At 36.7% G+C, this 18,382-nt stretch overlaps 1 protein-coding gene across 3 annotated transcripts in view; it reads right to left on the bottom strand.

Moving 5' to 3' along the window:
* The window catches only part of tio (tiptop), a 119,084-nt gene extending 107,301 nt beyond the window's left edge, over positions 1-11,783 (bottom strand). The window contains exon 1 of one of the 3 annotated variants that reach the window (XM_066282002.1): positions 11,221-11,783. In XM_066282002.1, coding sequence (XP_066138099.1) covers positions 11,221-11,260 — 40 coding nt within the window. In that variant the 5' untranslated portion in view covers positions 11,261-11,783. Of the gene's footprint in view, positions 1-8,607; positions 8,624-11,220 lie in introns of those variants that run through there. The other 2 variants (XM_066282004.1, XM_066282006.1) reach the window with 2 other exon arrangements.
* Positions 11,784-18,382: the final 6,599 nt, after the last annotated feature.

The raw sequence follows: 18,382 nt of genomic DNA, 5'->3' as shown, positions 1-18,382 counted from the left end.
TTAAAATTTTTTTTACATTTATTGAGAGAGGATAACTTTCAAAGTTTGTGATTAACACTCTGTATAGAGCCTAGCATAAGGCCACATGAATATCCGCCATCTCAACTAGCTGTCTTGTCATTAGTTTTGCGCACTGTAAAACTAATGATTCTCTATTTCCTTTTTCGTTCTTTACCCATTATCACTCTGTTTATTTAAACATAGAAAATTCTAAGTTTAAACGTAATCGAGTGCTTCCAATTACCGAATAATAATAATGACGAGGTATCTACCAAGATATCTTAATGACACAAACAAAGTTCTGTTCTAGGGATATTAGTTATGGGAGTTAATTGGTAGGTGTTTTGGAGCTCTGTAAGTGAAGATACATTAAAGTAAAAGTCGATCCGGTTCCTTGATTAGATCGTTAGAAGCTTGAATCGATCGGATCTATTTCATGATACCGAAGTCATCTGATTATTCCAAGAATGAACGAAGCCTCTTTTCAATAATTTATAATTATTGAAGACAGAATTACAAAACGACAGAAAGTGATATAAAAAGAGAAGAATACGTACATATTCAAATCGAACAGGTTCGGTTTGACTTATATGTCATTCCAGTCTTGATTGGTTTTCAACCGCGGCCTTATACCGTTAAATACAACCTTCGATATACAATTCATGTCATCAACTTCGGCCCAATTCACTTGAAAAGGGGAATTTTATTAAGTTTCTTAATTTGAACGGAATTTCAATTCTGAGCAAGTACTCTGTGATCTTTGCTTTGAATTTTTAGAAAATTTTCAGATCTGTTATATTGTTTTGACATTTCACTTCATCTGTTGAGTAAAATATTGATGTGCTGGTCAAACCAATGATTCCGATTATATCATTGACATGAATTTAATTATCATTTAGTCGGTTGATTCAAGGGATGTTTTCTGATCTAGTCACAACCCATTACTTATTCATAATTAAAATAATTTTATTCGTAAAACACTTTTTTTCAAACGTCTTAATTTATCTGTGAGTACCATCGTGAAAAAATCTCGCTATAAGTAATTATGGTAAATTATTTTAATACAAATTTGGAAAAATGTCTGGTCTACAACATCGCAGAAATCTAAAGCCATTCTACAATGGCAAACATACTGCATATTGCGTTTTTACCATTTATCAAGACCTGGTCATCAGATGTGGCCCGACGTCGACACCTAAACCAACAAAAAACATTCTGCAAGGATAAACTGGTTGGTGGGGAATACTTTCTCCCTGCTATCAAATCAGTCTAACTTCAATAATAACGGAACATGTCCTATAATACAATTTAATGTTTCCTTTTTACTAACTTATATCTTCACATGGCAATTACGCATAATAATTAACGACCATTATAATGATAATGACCGGACCTTTCCAATATATGGAGATCATTTCAAAACGTCAGCTTTAAAACATCAGACGCAATATTTTTATAGAAATCACTCGGATCAAAAAAGCGTTTCGACATTAACCTTTTTCGGGCCGAACATTTTTGCATATTAATCGAGTCACTCCGGCCATAAAACTGTTTTTCCTTTTAAATTTTGCAATAAATAACGAAAAACAATCAAATAAATTCTGTTTCATCAGCAGATTAATCACCGTACAGTATGATGAAACGTCCGAATGGAGTGAATTAATGTTTTCAGGTTTCGAATCAGGTATTGGACATATTTTATATAATAAATAAAACCCGGTTGTGTCCAGGATTTTGTTTAAATTTAACGATTGAAACGAATTAATTACGAAGTTTTTTGCCGGACTTGATAAATCGGCAGAATTTTAAAATGGCCGTGTTTCGGAGTTGATAGCGACCGTTTGATTAAAGCTCATCTATTTTATTGAATATTTTATTTACGCGACGTTGGAAATAATGATAAAACATAACCAAAGGAGGATGAGTACCACACATCTGTTCAATTCAGTTAAACGCTTTTGCACCCAAAAATAATGGTTACCAACGGCAAATCTTATGATTTTTAAATGAGGTTTACCCGCCACGAACTGATGGAGGCATAAAAGCAATAAAAATTTGTAGAATTTTGTTCAGTACGTGGAGAGTAACAACTGCCTTTAGACTTTGCTTGGACGACATGGTTACAAAGAGCGCAAACCCCCTATGGAACAACGCCACGCTCTGCTTCTGTAAACGAAAGTAAGTTGCTCAAGAAATTTTGTTAGCTGTTTTCGAGGCGACTTTGAAAGAAAAATTATTATTAGTTGGAGGCTAAAGGAATTTACTTATTGTCCTAAAACAGAAAGTAAATCACGCACCTAATCACCTAATTGGTCTTCGACCACCTAGCGGTATTGCCGCGCTCAGACTTCAAATTTTTGTCGCCAAACAGAGAAATTTTTTTCTAGCATGGAAAAGCATTGACTTTCCGATCGTTTCACCATATTCAGAAAGTACCAAGTTATTCACAAGAGTCAACACATCCCCCTTGCTATACTAAGGTTAAGGCCTACAGAAAATAGCAGTTTCTGCAGTCAACATGACAACTTACAGGTATCGACTGCAGGACAACTTCAGTGCAGACATTAAAACGAAATAAAAATCAACAACAGAACAGCAATCATCATCAGTTTAAAAAGAAACCACTTGGGTGTAAAAACCCAAACCTTCTACCTGGAAACAAACAGGATGAAGTCTGTATAACATCGCAATTCTTCATTGCGTGGTACGGCTAATTATCTGTCAGAAACCTGAAGAGACGACTGTGTAAACGACACAAATCAGGAGGTCTGTCGCCAAACAAGGAAACTGTTAAAATATCGTGCATTCAATAAAATGACGCAGAAAATCTTTACGATTGAAACATGCCATTTTCTCATAGACATTTTCATAAACTGATTGCCTTCAATAATGAAAGCTGACCTTTCAAATAGAATCCCTTCATCGAAACAAGGGCACACCTTAAACAGAACAAAGAATGCCGCATCGCGTTGCCCCCTTTCCCCCGTACGCCAAACTGCATTTTCTCCCAGGTCAGTCAGTAGCGTCGCCTGACGGCATCCCCCTCCTCGTTCCAACCCCCCTTTCTCCCAGTTTCTGAGCTGTCCGTCTCCCGTCAGCCCGTCAGCCGTCGATCGATCAGTCTGTGGCTCAAAGCGATGCACGTTCAGGTCAAAAGACGTCTGCCCGGGCACCGGCGACAATACCCCCTTTATCCCCCCCTTCAGGGACCTCTCCCCTCCACTCCCCCGGGGGTCCCCCGCCTGCCTGTCACTGCAAGGAGACGTCGACGTTTCAATCTGGAGACGGACAGGGACACTCCGAGTGCAACTGCAGCGGGATTCTGGAGTGGCATTGATTTCATATTCGTTATTCGCCCTAGTTTTTCTTTCCAGTATACCGGGTGGATGCAAGTTGGAGGAGTTGACGTTGCAGCTAGGAGTGGGAGTCCTTAAATTAAGTGGGAAATTGCTTTAGAATTAGGGAGATAAAGAAACTTTAATAAGGAGCTGCAGTCTTTGGATTTTTAAAGGCATAGCAACCGACCATCTTTTGGCTTTAGTTGAGTGAAAAAAAGTCGAAACTGCTTAGGAAGAGGTGGTTCGTCTGAATTTTCAAGTCTGGTCTGTGAAACGAACGAACTGACTCGAGCTAAATTATTAATGTGCTGTTAGCTTTCGCGACAGTTTCCATATTGTGCATTACTTCCTATTGAAAGCCATTAAATTTGGCAACACTTTAATAACTTAACCCTTAAAAACATTTAATAATGGATTAACCTATTAAGCTAAATAACTTGAGAAGAATATAATTCACTATCATAATCAATTTACTTGATTAAAGTTACTCCTGTACTCACCTGTTGATTACTATAACAGATCAATAATTTTGGATGTATTACGTATGTTTCAGTTTACGAGGATCGTTCCAGAAGTACTCAACCAGACATATAGATGGCGATTTTTATTAAAAATTTGCCTATATTACAAAGACCTAACCTTAAAAAGCTTCGGTGTAAGGTTTGAGGGCGCTACGTTGAGCCGTATTTAGTGAACGTTTTTAAAGATTTTGTGAACATGGAAAAAATTGGACATCGCTACGTGATTCAATGCTTTCATTTGAAAGGCTTCACTCTGGGAGAATCTGGTGCTTAGCAACTGTAAAGTATTGAGTGGCAGAGTTTAAACGAGGTCGTACGAGCCGCCAATACGAACTCCGCAATAGTCGACCCAATGAGATGACCACTTCAGAAATTGTGGTGAAAATCCACAAAATTGTACTAGAAGACCGTTGGCGGAAATTGCGCGCGTTAGCAGACGCGATAGTTATTTCAAAAAGTACTGTACATCGTATTTTGACCGAACAATTTGATATGAAAAGGCTGTGTGTAAGATGATCGAAAACAACGCCGTGAGGATGTTTCATGGGAGTTTCTGAGAAAGTTTCACAGCAATAAAGCCGAGTTTTTGCGTCAATTCATAACCATGGATGAAACATGGGTCCATCGTTCGACATCTTAGACGAAAGAGCAATCCAAACAATGAGCTCAAAGGAGAGAATCGGCCCCAAAGAAAGTGAAAACCGTTTCATCTGCAGGAAAGGTGATAGCGTCAGTTTTTTAGGATGCCTGTGGAATAATTTTTATTGAATGTTTCCCTAAAGGAAAAACGATAAATGGAAAATATTACACAAATTTATTGCAGGGTTTGAGCGGGGAAATTAGGAAAAAACGACAGCATTTGGCGAAGAAAGCCTTGTTTCATTAAGACAACATACCAGTTCACATTTCAGCAATTATAATGGCCAAAATCTTTCAACTTGGTTTTGAATTTTTTCCTCAGCCACCTCATTCGTCAGATTTCGCCTTCTCAGATTATTTTCTATTTTCGAATTTGAAAAAATGGTTCGGTGGACAGACATTTGCCAATAATGAAGAGACGAAGTCCATGGTTGATGCCTATGTTTAAATGATCGAAGGTTCTTTCTGTAAACAGGGTAGAGAAGCCATAGAGCATCGCTAGGAAAAATGCGACAATCTCAAAGTAGACTATTTTGAGAAATAGTATGATATTTTTCCATTTTTTTCCATTAAGTGTTAGGTCGGGCACTTCTGGGACTATCCTCGTATGTATCTGACAGTATAAATTTTAAATCCTTAAAATCAACATAAAAAAAGGCATAGGGAAGAAACTAATGATATTCAGAGAGTTGTGTACTAAAGAAACACGCAGATAAATGCAGCTTAATTTGCATCTCTAATTTCCCGACAATTTTTGAATATTTATTTAAACTACGATAAAGAAAGCAGTGCCACAATAAAGCATGACCCATGCTCTTTACATTCGTGCAATTTTTTATTCAACACTAGGTAAGACTGTGATTGACAGTGGAAAATATTATTGAAGTCGTATACCATTTAATGAATTCTTTAAACACGCACATTTTTTAGCGCTTTTAAATCGTCATTCTAATGCAATTAAACTTTTTTTGTCCGATTTTAAGTAAGCGTTACACATACACTGAATAAAGATTTTTTACAAATTAGTTTGCTCACAGAACTTCCTCTAAGCGGTATTTGAACAATTTGGCAATGCCTGGAGAAAATTCTCTTTCAATATGTTCCATTGCTTTTTTGATCGACACCATTTTGATTAGAAAAACCACATCAGAACCAACGAGAACGTCTTCGTACGCAAGATCTTCTATAAGGGTAATTACCGGTTTCAGTGATACCTCCCGTTTCTGGATTTTGGACAAATCAGCGTAGCATCATGGCAACTATAACTATGCAGTACTCTTCTCAATTATTGCCTATAATCACAGGAGCTGGCTCATTGCTTTATTGCTTTGGACAATGTCCACCTCAGATGCGGACGGAGCGTTCTTGAACCACCACTTCAGAACCCGGAAAACATTAATGAATGTGATTATCTTTTCTATCGCCAAGTTAATAATTTAATAGCATTTCTCTTCCTACTATAAGTTGCTTCGTGGTTACCACATACTTTTCCAATCCAGAAGGTCAATTATCTTGAATATTCTCTTCTTTTTTATGCGTTCTTTTATCTTCATATGTTTTCTTACGCCCTACATCCACTATATTTTTCATAGTACTTATATCGTCTTCGCGCACTCACAAAACTAACACAATTTTTTATTACTAAAATTCAAGTATTTCAATATAAAGTAACGATTGTACCGCAGTAATGACACTGACAGAAATTTAGTCGACAACGAGGCACAAATTCTACAAGAATTCACGAACTCTCATCAAAGATAACTCTTGCATTGAAACTTTTATGTATTTTTAGAACCATATGGATTCATGTAATATAGAATTGAGATTTAAAAAAAATCGATACAAAGTGCATTCATTCGTATTGGCCTAAAATGGATGGATAATACGCTTGTTTTGTTACTTATAATTATTGTTATTGAACCACGCACCAAGTTATACAGAATCCACCCGGTATAACAAACATTCCCATGCACATTATTACATGCTGTTAACAGACGATTTTTACTATTGAAACCCGCCACGGGTCTTGAATACGTTGGGCTATTAATTAGAGAAATATGTAAATTATAATTTAAATTACGATATTAAATACATCTTTTACGACACATCCTGTTTGGTCGTACTTGCGGTTGATCGTGTCGTTTTTACTTGAATCTTTGCTAGGTGATACATCAGAGGTTAGAAATTGAGCTAGATGAATGTTTTAATATCCATCAGAAGTGATTTACAATTTTGTTTATCAACTAAATTAAACGATTTTTTTTTATAGATGATTTGTTATTTCTCTGGGTTCACATATACGTTGAAATATTCGATATTAATTCATAATATGATTTCTAAAAGCCCGCATGCAGACGATACCATGCTAATGGCCGCCCAGAACATTAATTACAGTTAATGTGCTAATAACCTTGTTTTATTTTATTTTGTAATATCTTCTTTAGGAACTAATGATTGTAATAATAATTAGCCTGCTTTTTGAATTTTTTTATTATTCGGAGGACTGTTGTCGCCACAATTTGCACCACTAGGAAGGCAATTTACCTACAAGCCTGTTATCTGATCGAACGAAATTAAACCATGTAATATGGCGGTTATGACTGATTACTATGATCATCAGAATTTCATCAACCCAAAAGGTCGATTTCAAAAATAGCACCGAGGAAAAAACTAAATGGCTCGGCAACGTCCGCAAATTGGCTTATAACCTGTCATTTAGGGGATCAAACTGGGCCTTTATTGTGTAATAAAATGTTTTACGGTCTTGTAGACAGTGCCGGATGGCCTCTTTGGGCGGCGTATTATTTTCAAGTGTCTATATATATGCGACTTAATGGATTTTACTTAGGCTTCAAGTGAAAGTTAGAGCCATTTGGGTTAAAGTTCTTACTGTGCAAGCTAAATTGTTTTGCCTTGAAGTCGCTATACCAGTCTTTTCCATCAATTGCATTGCGGATGGTTAACCAGCAGATTTGCATGAATATTCATAGTCAGTAGAAATATTAAGATTCCTTCAGTTTAAGTGTTTACTGGAATTATCGACAAAGTGCTTGATTTATTGGCAAACACTCTTCTCTTGAAGCTGTCGTACGTCACTATTGGCTTCTAAGAAATTCCTAATCAGATAATTAGCTAATCTATTGTGCAGTTATCCTTACCGCTATTGGATATAGTGGACATGCTATACTATAGTTTCAAGTTACTCCTACATACTATATACATATATCTGGTATAGATAACTAAAACCGAACTACTCTGAACTAAAACTTGTCAGACTTAAAATTATTTAGTGAAAACTGGACGGTGGATTTGAAACAAAAACGAGAATTTTAGGCCTCTTGAGTAGTATAAGAAAATATAAATATTTAGAGATGAACATTATAGCAGAAATGGCTTAAAATCTGAACATCATGGCTCCGACATACTTCAGTATTTTAGTATATTCACTTGATGTGAAATGAAAATTAAGACTGGACTATAATATTTAGTCCCAAACCAGACTTAAATGAACACGGACGCTCATATACCTACCTATAAACCGGTCCATGAAACTTTTAATAAAGCATCAAAATTGTAACGAAATTTTCGTAAGCACATTTTAAAAAATAACTCGGAAAATGATTTAAAAATAGCTTAGTAGTGTGGTACTTTTAGTACCCGAGGGGTTGCGAAAGTGGAGTATTTGCAAAAAACACCACACGCATACGTGAACCATTATGAAAAACTAAAGCTGTTAAATATAGAAATTAAAACGGTTCCTTTCTAAAAATTGCACACAAGAAGCATATTGCAATTAGACCCATAAGGTGACATTCTTGGTTACACGAAAAAAGTTTTTAGGGTAAATAAAATAAGTTGAGTGCAAAAATATATGTAATCTGAATTAACTAAAACTTATTAACATGTGGATTTACGAGTTCTACGCAACAGTCTATCCATCGTTTTTCGTGACATGTTTGGTTAATTCGGGTTAAAATTACTATTATGAGGACCAAAAGCTATAGACTATAATTGACGAAACTTTATAAATCGTTCGGTCTTATTGCGGTCAGGGCTGGCTTTAGCAATTCTGACGCCTTGCGCGAAATTTTTAATCACCGCCCTCTTACCTTCAAGAAAAACCGCCAACAAGGGAAGTCCAGCACCCTTCTTAGCCTACCGTCCCGGACCGTTTCCCGTCCCCCTCTCCCCACCCCCACCCAACCAATACTCCGGTACCAATTGTAGTCCCTGCAATACGTCGTTAAATTCATTTTTTCAGAATGACCTTGGAATGGTTAATATTTAAATGATTCAACACCCATAGAGTCTTCTTGTGTCGTTGAGTGAATAATAGAATTCCGTGAGGCTTCATTCCCACTGTATTGGGCCTATCTCCGCTACCTCGACCCAAAGTCTTCTCGGAGCGATATGCAAAAGGAAGCCACCGGAACAGGTTTCGATTGAAAAATGCCCGCGATGCGACGTCTTATCTCTGCGATCTGTGGCCGCCATGTTGCATACGCACGCACATTACCGAAGAACATTCACATCGAGTCGGAATGTTGTGATAGATGTGGCTTAATTACAGGTGATATTGATCCCAAATCTATATTTCATCTCGCTGACTTGTGAGTAATTAAACCGCCACGCTCGACTTGACGGTGGTGATGATCCGATTACTTGAATTCAGCTCATTTCTTTCTCCATTTCCATGGACCTTCTAAATAATGGCCGCCTTTCGAGAAGAAAACAACGGCCTGTCAACGTAAAGCTGGGGCCATGTTGTAAATTTCGAAACGTCCTACGCGAGATATCGGATGGACGAACGTGCGACAAGCACTCGGGGGCGAAACGTCCTGAGTCTATCATAAATAGGCCAACTTTACGGCTTTTTGGAGAGAATTGAGCATTCAGTATCGGGACAGGGGTGGAAGGATACCATAATATAGCTTAAATCATGTCTAAGCTCTTGGCCGTGTGGGTGGAAAGGTCTCAATATTACAGCGGTGAAATCGTGTTTAGGTGACCTGTCAGTGGAAACTGTACAATTTATATCACATAATATCGTACCCGCTATTAGTTTTCGCAGTGGTTTTTGCGATTCGAGTCTCATCATCAACGATAAGAGGCAGAGGTTAAATGGGCACAAAATTAAGAAAGGTTGTAGAAGTTAAAAATGATGCCCTACAACTCTTACATTTTTATAACTCTCATTTCATCGACTACTTAACACAATGCCTATAATTATTATATTCGTTCAGATATTGTTCCAAACTGGAGTTTGCAAGTGGAAGGAAAATGCGAGAAAGAAACGATAGATAAGGAAAAGGGCTTCCACTTTCAGTACCACTTTAAAGCTCCTGTCATTGAAAACTTTGTAATTTGTATTATATAATATTGTCTCAGCTATTGGTTTTTGTAGAGGTATTTGCAGAGTCTTAGATCTAACATGATATTTTATCTTTTGCCTCCTCGTACTTTATGGTAGCGAGACTTTTTCGTATCAAAATCACAAAGGCGCCCCTTGAGTACTTTTAGAAGCTAAAAATCCGAAATTGACTGGTATCTCACAGTTCTATGACTAAAATGAAAGAGTGATTGTTAGGAAAGGAGCGACATTCCAACGTGATGATGAGTCACAAGCTGCTTGACAACCAAAATCTGATTTCTCAGTTCAGTTGAATTTTCTCTTCCTTTTCTAATTTATCCAACAATAAACTGTGATCTGATGACATTTATATGTCATTTTTAATTTTTTATTAATGATTAAAACTGATAGTCACTGAATGGACAAGCGACTTTGTGGGAGATAAGGAAGTTAGCATATCCAATATAAAAATAAAATCCTGCAACTGCTTTAATAATAGAAATAAATCTTTTAAATACGTCTGTCATTCCTGTTCATAGATTCTTGTTAATTTTGATTATTCATTCAACCAGGCGGTGAACCACATGGACAAAAATTACAACTTAACATTTATATACTTCATATTCTCGGTCATAAGACATGGTGAACGTTTCGAATGACAATGATGAACATTGATCCCTGGCAGTCGCATTTCTCGATGAACTTTAAGTAAGAGTAAAGCAGAGAAAAAAAAAGTTCCTGCAAAGCGAGAGTTGACAGAGTCGACATTTGAAAAAATTCTGGCCTAACGAGTGTATGAATTCAACAAGTGGCTGCTGATGCGCTGAACAGGAAATTTAAAAATCTGTTGTTAGATGCAGCTTTATAGCTGCCTGGGTTTACTTGGGAAAATCAACTCGTAAAATTCTTTATATTCAAATTAAACAAGAATAATTCCGGTGAGATAAAATAACAGCAATATCAAATGAACTCCGCTCGACGATATTTAGTGAGGTATTTTGCGTAAAGCTGAGCATTAATCTTCAAAAATCAGCCACTCAGCAACTAATGGAAATCTGTTCATCCTGAAGTGGATAAATAGAACAAAAAAGCCTGTGTGCAACAAATAGCCGCAAATTGAATGGAATGCCTCAAAAAAGACCGTGTTTACACGACGAGTTTGCGAGGGTGACAAGCGCGCCAACACCGAATAAACCGGGAGTAAATTCCTTTGAAAATTCGTTGGCGAACCGAATGCTGTTCGACTCTTTTAACATTTTTGTTTCGTTTGGTTCATCGACGACACTCAAAGTTTCCGAAAACCGATAACTAAGCTCGTTTGTATTAGAAACGTTATTATTTTGAAAATAGCAACTATTCTACATAAACTTACATTTCATTCGCTTGGGGCAGTCTTGCTTTCTCCTGGGCATCTTAGTGGATGGGGCGGCCGCCTCCAGCCTCCTCAAGTGGCGCAAAATTTTGACTGATTGTTCCTTCACATTTTAGACCACAAACTTCAGTTCATAGTTTAACCTAAAACGTCTGGCCTCCCAGCACGGGTTTCAGGGGGCTCGGGGCGCGTCAACAGGTTGTTTACTGCGTGCAGAAATACCTTATTTACAACAACAAGATACAAACAAATGATAACCGGTAGATAAACAAACACACATCACATAATCGTATACATCGTTAATGATCGGGGGCGATCGGCAATGACAACTGTCAGTCGACGTCGGGCGCATCAAAGCGATGAGAGCGTCACGACTGTCACTCGCCGCAATCGTGTCAATCAGGGAAAAACAAATGAGTATCAGGAACAAGTGGCGGCGAGCAACCTTCTCGCGAGCAGCGCCTTCGCGGACTAAATGAGTGACAGCACAGAGCGCGACGTTGCCCCTTCCCCTTCGTCGAGCAGCGACAACGGCGCGCCGTTTCGTCAGGTTTGGAAACGTGTGTGAGCGCGAAGAGCCGGTGGCGTCGCGAAAAGATTCGCGCTGATGAGCCATCAGCTTTCGTTGTTGCCAAATTGCTGCCTAGAGATTTTCCTCTTCTTAAAAATCACATGCTTTTTAAGATTTTGTTCGTAATAAACGGGTTTATAACATTTAATCGATCGAAGAGTCGATATATTTTCTTTAAATGAACATTAATCCCTTCAGAAACTTACATTTAGTTTTGTTGTACCAGACTATCCACAGATAACCGACACCCCATGGTCTCATCTACTCTCAACAAGAAACAGCCAGTCGCTGATATTTATCTGTCAGTATTTAACTAACCGAGTTTGTTGTAACTATTTAACCTTCCCCACATAGTAATTTTTACTCAGGAAACGCCACCATGACCAACATTATAAAATGATAACAATGAAAAAATCATCGCGGTAAAATCCTCACCTTCCTTATTACTTTAAAATGTGAACATATTGTGAGTGTGTGAATGTGAGTTCAAGTTTAAAATTTATAAGCCATTATTTCTTAAGCAGCAAATAACTCAAGAAATTCAGGCCGACAACATTAATTTGGCAGTAAGGCGGCTCTGCAAATAAAAAATGGAGTCGCTATGTCTCGGTCCAGCTATAAAAAGTCTCACTGACCCATGGAAACCAGATATTCGTCTCCTGCATAAATGATGGACGTTATTAGTGGTTGACTTTGACAAAAGAGTGAGATTGAAAATTCAACAACGTCAATTGGTTTCAAGTAATTATACCAACAGTATGTGCTGACCAGAAAATAAAATATCTTGTTGTCCTTGAATACTTAATTATTATTCTATCCATTGCCCTTTTGGACACATCTGACGCGAAAACTAATACTTAATTAAAACTAATTAAAATAATGTCTATCTGGCATTTCCACATTTTGAGCCCCCATTTTCATGGCATAGAATCGAGCACGATTGAATGCAGTCAATTCTCTGGTGAGTCCACAACGTTTCTGCGGATTCACATGCTACGGATCAATAAAATTAACGAAGACATGCGTATATTTATTTTCTTTCTAAAGCTCATTGTATGTACAACATTAAGTCAACCAATGTTTTTATTTAATTTTTATAATCGTCATCTCGTGGACTCTTAAATACAATCTAAACGGCTCTTAATATACGTGTGTACATATATTGTCGATCATCTGCAAACCTTGAGCGAACTAATATTTTTTGATGTACCGCCAACTGCACACGACCAAAAACAAACGCATGCAATGCCTGACGTGTGTACTGCCCACTGGTCAAACTCATACGTTCAGCTAGTGTGTACTTAAATTGACATCGGTCTGACGTTTAATGGAAATGTCATAATTTAAGCTTTAGATCTATTTTTGTTCCAGTAGTATGGTACCTCAACCATTTGTTCAATTATTTCCAATAATTTGCCCTTTATCTAAACTTGTCTTGGTTTAAAAAATTAAGTCATTATTGAAAGTTATAAGCGGCAAGAATGAGAAGAGATTAAAAAGCTGCAGTTAAATGAGCAGAGGTTATTGAATACGTTATTGAAAAATTCTAAAAGATACTGAAAACATATTAGGAAGGATAACTTGTGTCCTGTAGATATAATATTACATGCTATAACCAGACCCTCAATAAATGAGTTACTGAATTTACCGTGGAAAATGTCAAAAAATATAATGAAAGCTTGGACCAAAGTAGTGAAATTACGTCAGGTAGAATAGAATGCTCTGAAGATACATTTGCAGATCCTATTCGCGAGAGGCAAAATACCATTAAAGTAGTGGTCAACAATGTAAAGTTAGATACAGCAATCTATAGAAGAATTTTTTCAAGGAGATCGATATTTTGGAGTACCTGACTGTAGTTATGAATATGATTGAAAATGTTGAAACTTTACCATTTACTTTAAATTCTAATTCAGTAAGTTTTGAATTATTTAATGACAATATTTTTAGCCTAAAAATCAACTATTAATAGATAGGTAATTAAAATTTACAATATTTGTTACTGGCGAAGAGGTCTAAGAGCCGGCTCTTCAGTGTCCTGCTAAAATAAGCTAGGGCAAAGTTAATTGCAGTCAAGAGCAATCATTAGGATATCTCTATCATTTTCGCAGACGTTTCATATAGTCTTTTTTATTTTCATTGTTTTTTGGCTTTTTAAATCACCTTTATATGGGCTTGTGTCTGAGTTAGTAGTGGTTTTGTATTTTAATCCGAATTGTCATTTCCCTTAAAAGATTTCTTCGATTTATTTATGTGTCGCAATGCCCCCTTCAGTATAGACTAACTTCCAAACATAAAAATTGAAAATAATTAAAAGATATAAGATTTAAAAGAAAATTATCCGTAAAAATTCAAAATATTTTTAAATTGGCTTGCAAATGAAATGAGATAATTGAGACCAAAGGATCTGAAACTCGCAAATAAAAGGAATACATCTTAACAAATTCGAGGACTGAAATGTGTCAGAAATCCAAAAATGTTGTACTAATTATGTGATGCGAGAAACTTAAATTTTACTATAATTTCTTTTATTGGTCGGAGCTTTCAGAAACACCCGAAGTATCTCATCAGTTTCTTTAGTACTGTTAGCAAGAACATTCTTATCTAAACTTAAGATAGACAGATCAAAGTCTGCTAACACCTTTCTAGTAAGTTCATGACAGATTTTGTGTTGTTTTTGATAATTTACTTATTGATAAACACAAAAATTTATTTTTAAACGATCGAAATTCAAAAGAAAACGTGGCTTTCTATAAAACTTCCTCCACGCGGGGGATATTACATCAGAAGAATTTATCGTCTCTTATGATACGGCCGGCATTGCCAAACCACTCGAGGGTAAATCCTCATCAATGTAACTCATAAAATAACATTAATATTTCCAATCTATAAATAAATCCCAAATAGAAAGACACTAATTCGTCTAACAGCCATAAAGCTAACTGACTATAAATATTTCAAATCTAAAACCCGCGTTTAAACTCAGCACATGTAAGGTGTCAGTAAATGTACGTATCTTACGAAAGGTAGCTAGATTTGGCAACGTCGACACGTCATCTCTCGTCACTCCCGGGATCACATCTTTCACTGATGCTAATGCGCACCAGTCGGGGTCACTTTGACAGGTGGGCGGGGCGTAGTGGGAGACTCCGCCTCCGACGAGAGGTAGTGGCCCCATTCTGGGCGCCCGTCGAGCTGTCAATCTTCGCCGCGGCGCTGGTATATGCGGCTGCAACGTGGTTTATTGCTCCTGATAGTTGTGCGTGTGCCCGCCAAAATGTTACAGCCGGCGACGGGCCAACAGGTGAAAGGGCGATAAAGAGCCGGCTAATGGGTGTTACGGAATGTAGCATTATGGTTTTCTTTTATGTTTTGCAGGTTTATAATAGATGGACTTTATGTTCGTTTTTCATTTCTTTTAAAATTTATATTGTTTGGTCGTTTCAGGTGCAGAATAAACCTAAATATACTATGGAGTTATTATAACGTTTATTGCATTGCCTCCTTGTCCCATTTCACTGGTTACGTTCACTCTGAATTGATAGTTTATTCAAGGAATTTGTGAGTGAATGGTCGTGTAATGCACCCAATATGATAAGTTTCGAAGTGTTATTTAAAAATTGCTTACGAAACTGTGTACTATTTACGAAAAATTACCAAAACTTAACAACTGTACACTGCCGTAAAATGAATACCCAACCGGGACAATGCAGTTGACCAGAGTCGAAGAAAAAAATGATCATTTGAGCTGACCTTTTATCCATTAACCCGTGCTGGTATGTTAAAACTCTTAATATAGGGATTTTCTCCATGTTCTATATTGTAGTGCAGTTCCTTTATCGTATATGCTGGACTGGTTTGTAGCACTTATGGGCTTGCCTAAGCCTCCACACTTAAATTAATTTTGCATTAATAAGTTCTCCTCAAATTCATCAATTGAACCTGTTTCCGATGTTGGTACCTATTTAATTACTTGGCCACTTCGCAATATTGAGATGTCGCCCAGTATTTTTCCAGATATAATATAGACAGCGAAAAATTCGTATAGGATAACTACGGCACAAATGCTAAATTTTAGTAGTAGTAGTAGTAGTAGTAGTTTTTACACAAACGTCAATGTTAAGAAATGAAAAATGACAACGGGATGTTAACTTAAAAAAATGTTTAAATGTTTCGTAAAATTGGCATTTGCTATCAAATCTTGGGAATAGTTTTTACTCTAACTGTAACTATTAAAAATTTACAACTATTTAAAATACTTAATGGGTCATGTGCCAAGAGTCAATATTTCGGAGATAAATATTTGAGTGCGCGCAGATGAATCGATGATTCTGAATCAAGTAATTTTGTTTATGAAACGGCTTCAAGGGCGAGTTGAACTCATTGAAAAATAGAATTTTACTTTAAATTTGGCGTAAATATTTTAATACGTATTCTAACTTCTTTTTCTACTTACTTACCAATAATTTGCAAATAACGTAGATATAAATTTTAAAGGAAATTTATCAATTACGGATAAGTGTTTCTAATGAACCTTTAAACCGTGCGTCATAATATTATGTAATAGTGTTACGATACGTCACGATGCGTCTGTTATATATTGCTTCAGGATTTTAAAATACAATAGTATATTTCATTATGGGAATAACAAGAAGCATGTTATAAACGGGTCGAAAATTTGCGACCGAGCAGCACGCGAGGTCATTAATTTTAGTGAGTAACGTGCCTTACTTTCGAGTAGGGCATGATACTTTTTCTATGCCCTACTGTTAATGTTTCATAAACTTACCGAAATATTAATTCTGCCAGAAAACAAAGCTCTCAAAATTACCAACAAAAATCCTTTCTAAAGATGATTCAGATCAGAACACAGTTAAGGAAAGTGACCAAACTCGCCAAACATGGTGTTTTTCTAAATTGCAATGGCTCTTACATATATATTTCAGAAACTTTTATAACGGCCACATTAGCAACTTCGTTATTACTTATCAGGTCTTTTATTGACAGACAGTTCCTATGTTTTCAAAACGTGATATTGAAGCTTCCTCCTATATATGAAGTAACAACTCCGGTATTTTGAAGGGCAACGAATGGATTTTTATATTTCCAAGTTTGAATATGTGCCCGTAGTACAGATGCTATAGGTGTATAAGATATTGGGTACTCGAAATTGTAGAGTCCTGATTTCGTCGTGGATAGTTTGATTTCTTCAGAAAACAATTCCGAATTAATGCACCAAGTGTGGCCATAGACAGATCAGACATATCCGTGAGAGGACATAGATCGGTTCGTCAAAGGCCATAGACATGTCCAAGAAAGGGTTTAGAAATGTCCACTTCCTCTCTTCTCATACCAAAGGACGAACAGTCTAAGCGTCCCAGTGCGCTCCAGTCCATAGAGTCCTAGATCTCTGCATATAAACCACATGAGTCCCTCCCTGAATTTCAGAGGCATACGACGATTAGGGTGAATATTCGACATTTCTGTACTGTCGGATTTCATCGGAGAAGTGATCGCATGACTAATAGAAGATTGACGGTTTTGAGTTCTCCCGATAGTTTTTCTGACTCTTTAGCGACTCTGGAAAAGCTGACGATATCACGAGAGCCAGTTTTCCAGACTTAATGTTGGTAGGCTGGCAATAAATCACTACACTGCCAATTCATTTCTTGGACGGAATTCACGCTGCCGTGTCTTCATATCAAGATCTGGACATCAGTGATGCATTAGCTGTCTGGTTCCCTGTTTTTTTTTTTAGTTTGTGGGTTTCGAGATACAGATTATAATTGAGGAAAAAAAACAATCATCAATCGATTTAAACTCGACCCAGTCTCGGCCGTTATAAAGAAATCAACGACAAGTTTCAACGGTTGAGAACTCGGATATAAGCCAGTCCAAATGTAATGATTCCAGTAAACATATTTCCTTTACTCTTTTTATAAAGTTTTCAGGATCGCTGCAGCAATAAAGTTACGTGTTGGATCTTAATATCTTCATATACTTGGCTTGCACGGAATTAAAGGATCTTGCGAAATTGTTCTTGAATCAGTAGCAATGCTATATTGTGGCAGTTGCAAAAAAAGAGACATTTTTTATGATGCCTGAATTCATCATAACATCTTTCGAAATTTATCTGGTAACTAAAAACTAAATCCCTGGTAATCGGCATACTGGCGTATATGCAGCAGTGTTGCCAGTTTGAAATAGTAGAATTATGGTATCGAGTAGGCAAAATTATCGAATTTGTCAGAAAATTTAGTTGGCAGTACTTGCAATTAAAACCCAAAAAGAAAAAATAGACGTAATCAAAAACCAAAGAAAAATGGTGTTTACGATCAGTGTTTCTCCTCTTTTTAAAAATCTTTGTTGCTTTATAGGCTATTCAAGACAATAAGTAACAATTCGACACAAAATGTTTACGCGATGGACCAAAAAATGTTCTGGTTTTACATCATATATTTTTTTCTAAATGGGCAAGTAATCTTATACATAAATTGTTAAATAATCAACAAAATAAAAAATGTGTCACAATTAAAATAAATTTTTATACAGAATGTTTTGAAATTACGCTTTACATCATGCGTTGCTCCA

This window comes from Euwallacea fornicatus, chromosome 5 (genome assembly GCF_040115645.1).
Source record: "Euwallacea fornicatus isolate EFF26 chromosome 5, ASM4011564v1, whole genome shotgun sequence".
In the NCBI taxonomy this organism is placed as follows: Eukaryota; Metazoa; Arthropoda; class Insecta; order Coleoptera; family Curculionidae; genus Euwallacea; species Euwallacea fornicatus.
This window is presented reverse-complemented; position numbering and strand designations above follow the sequence as displayed.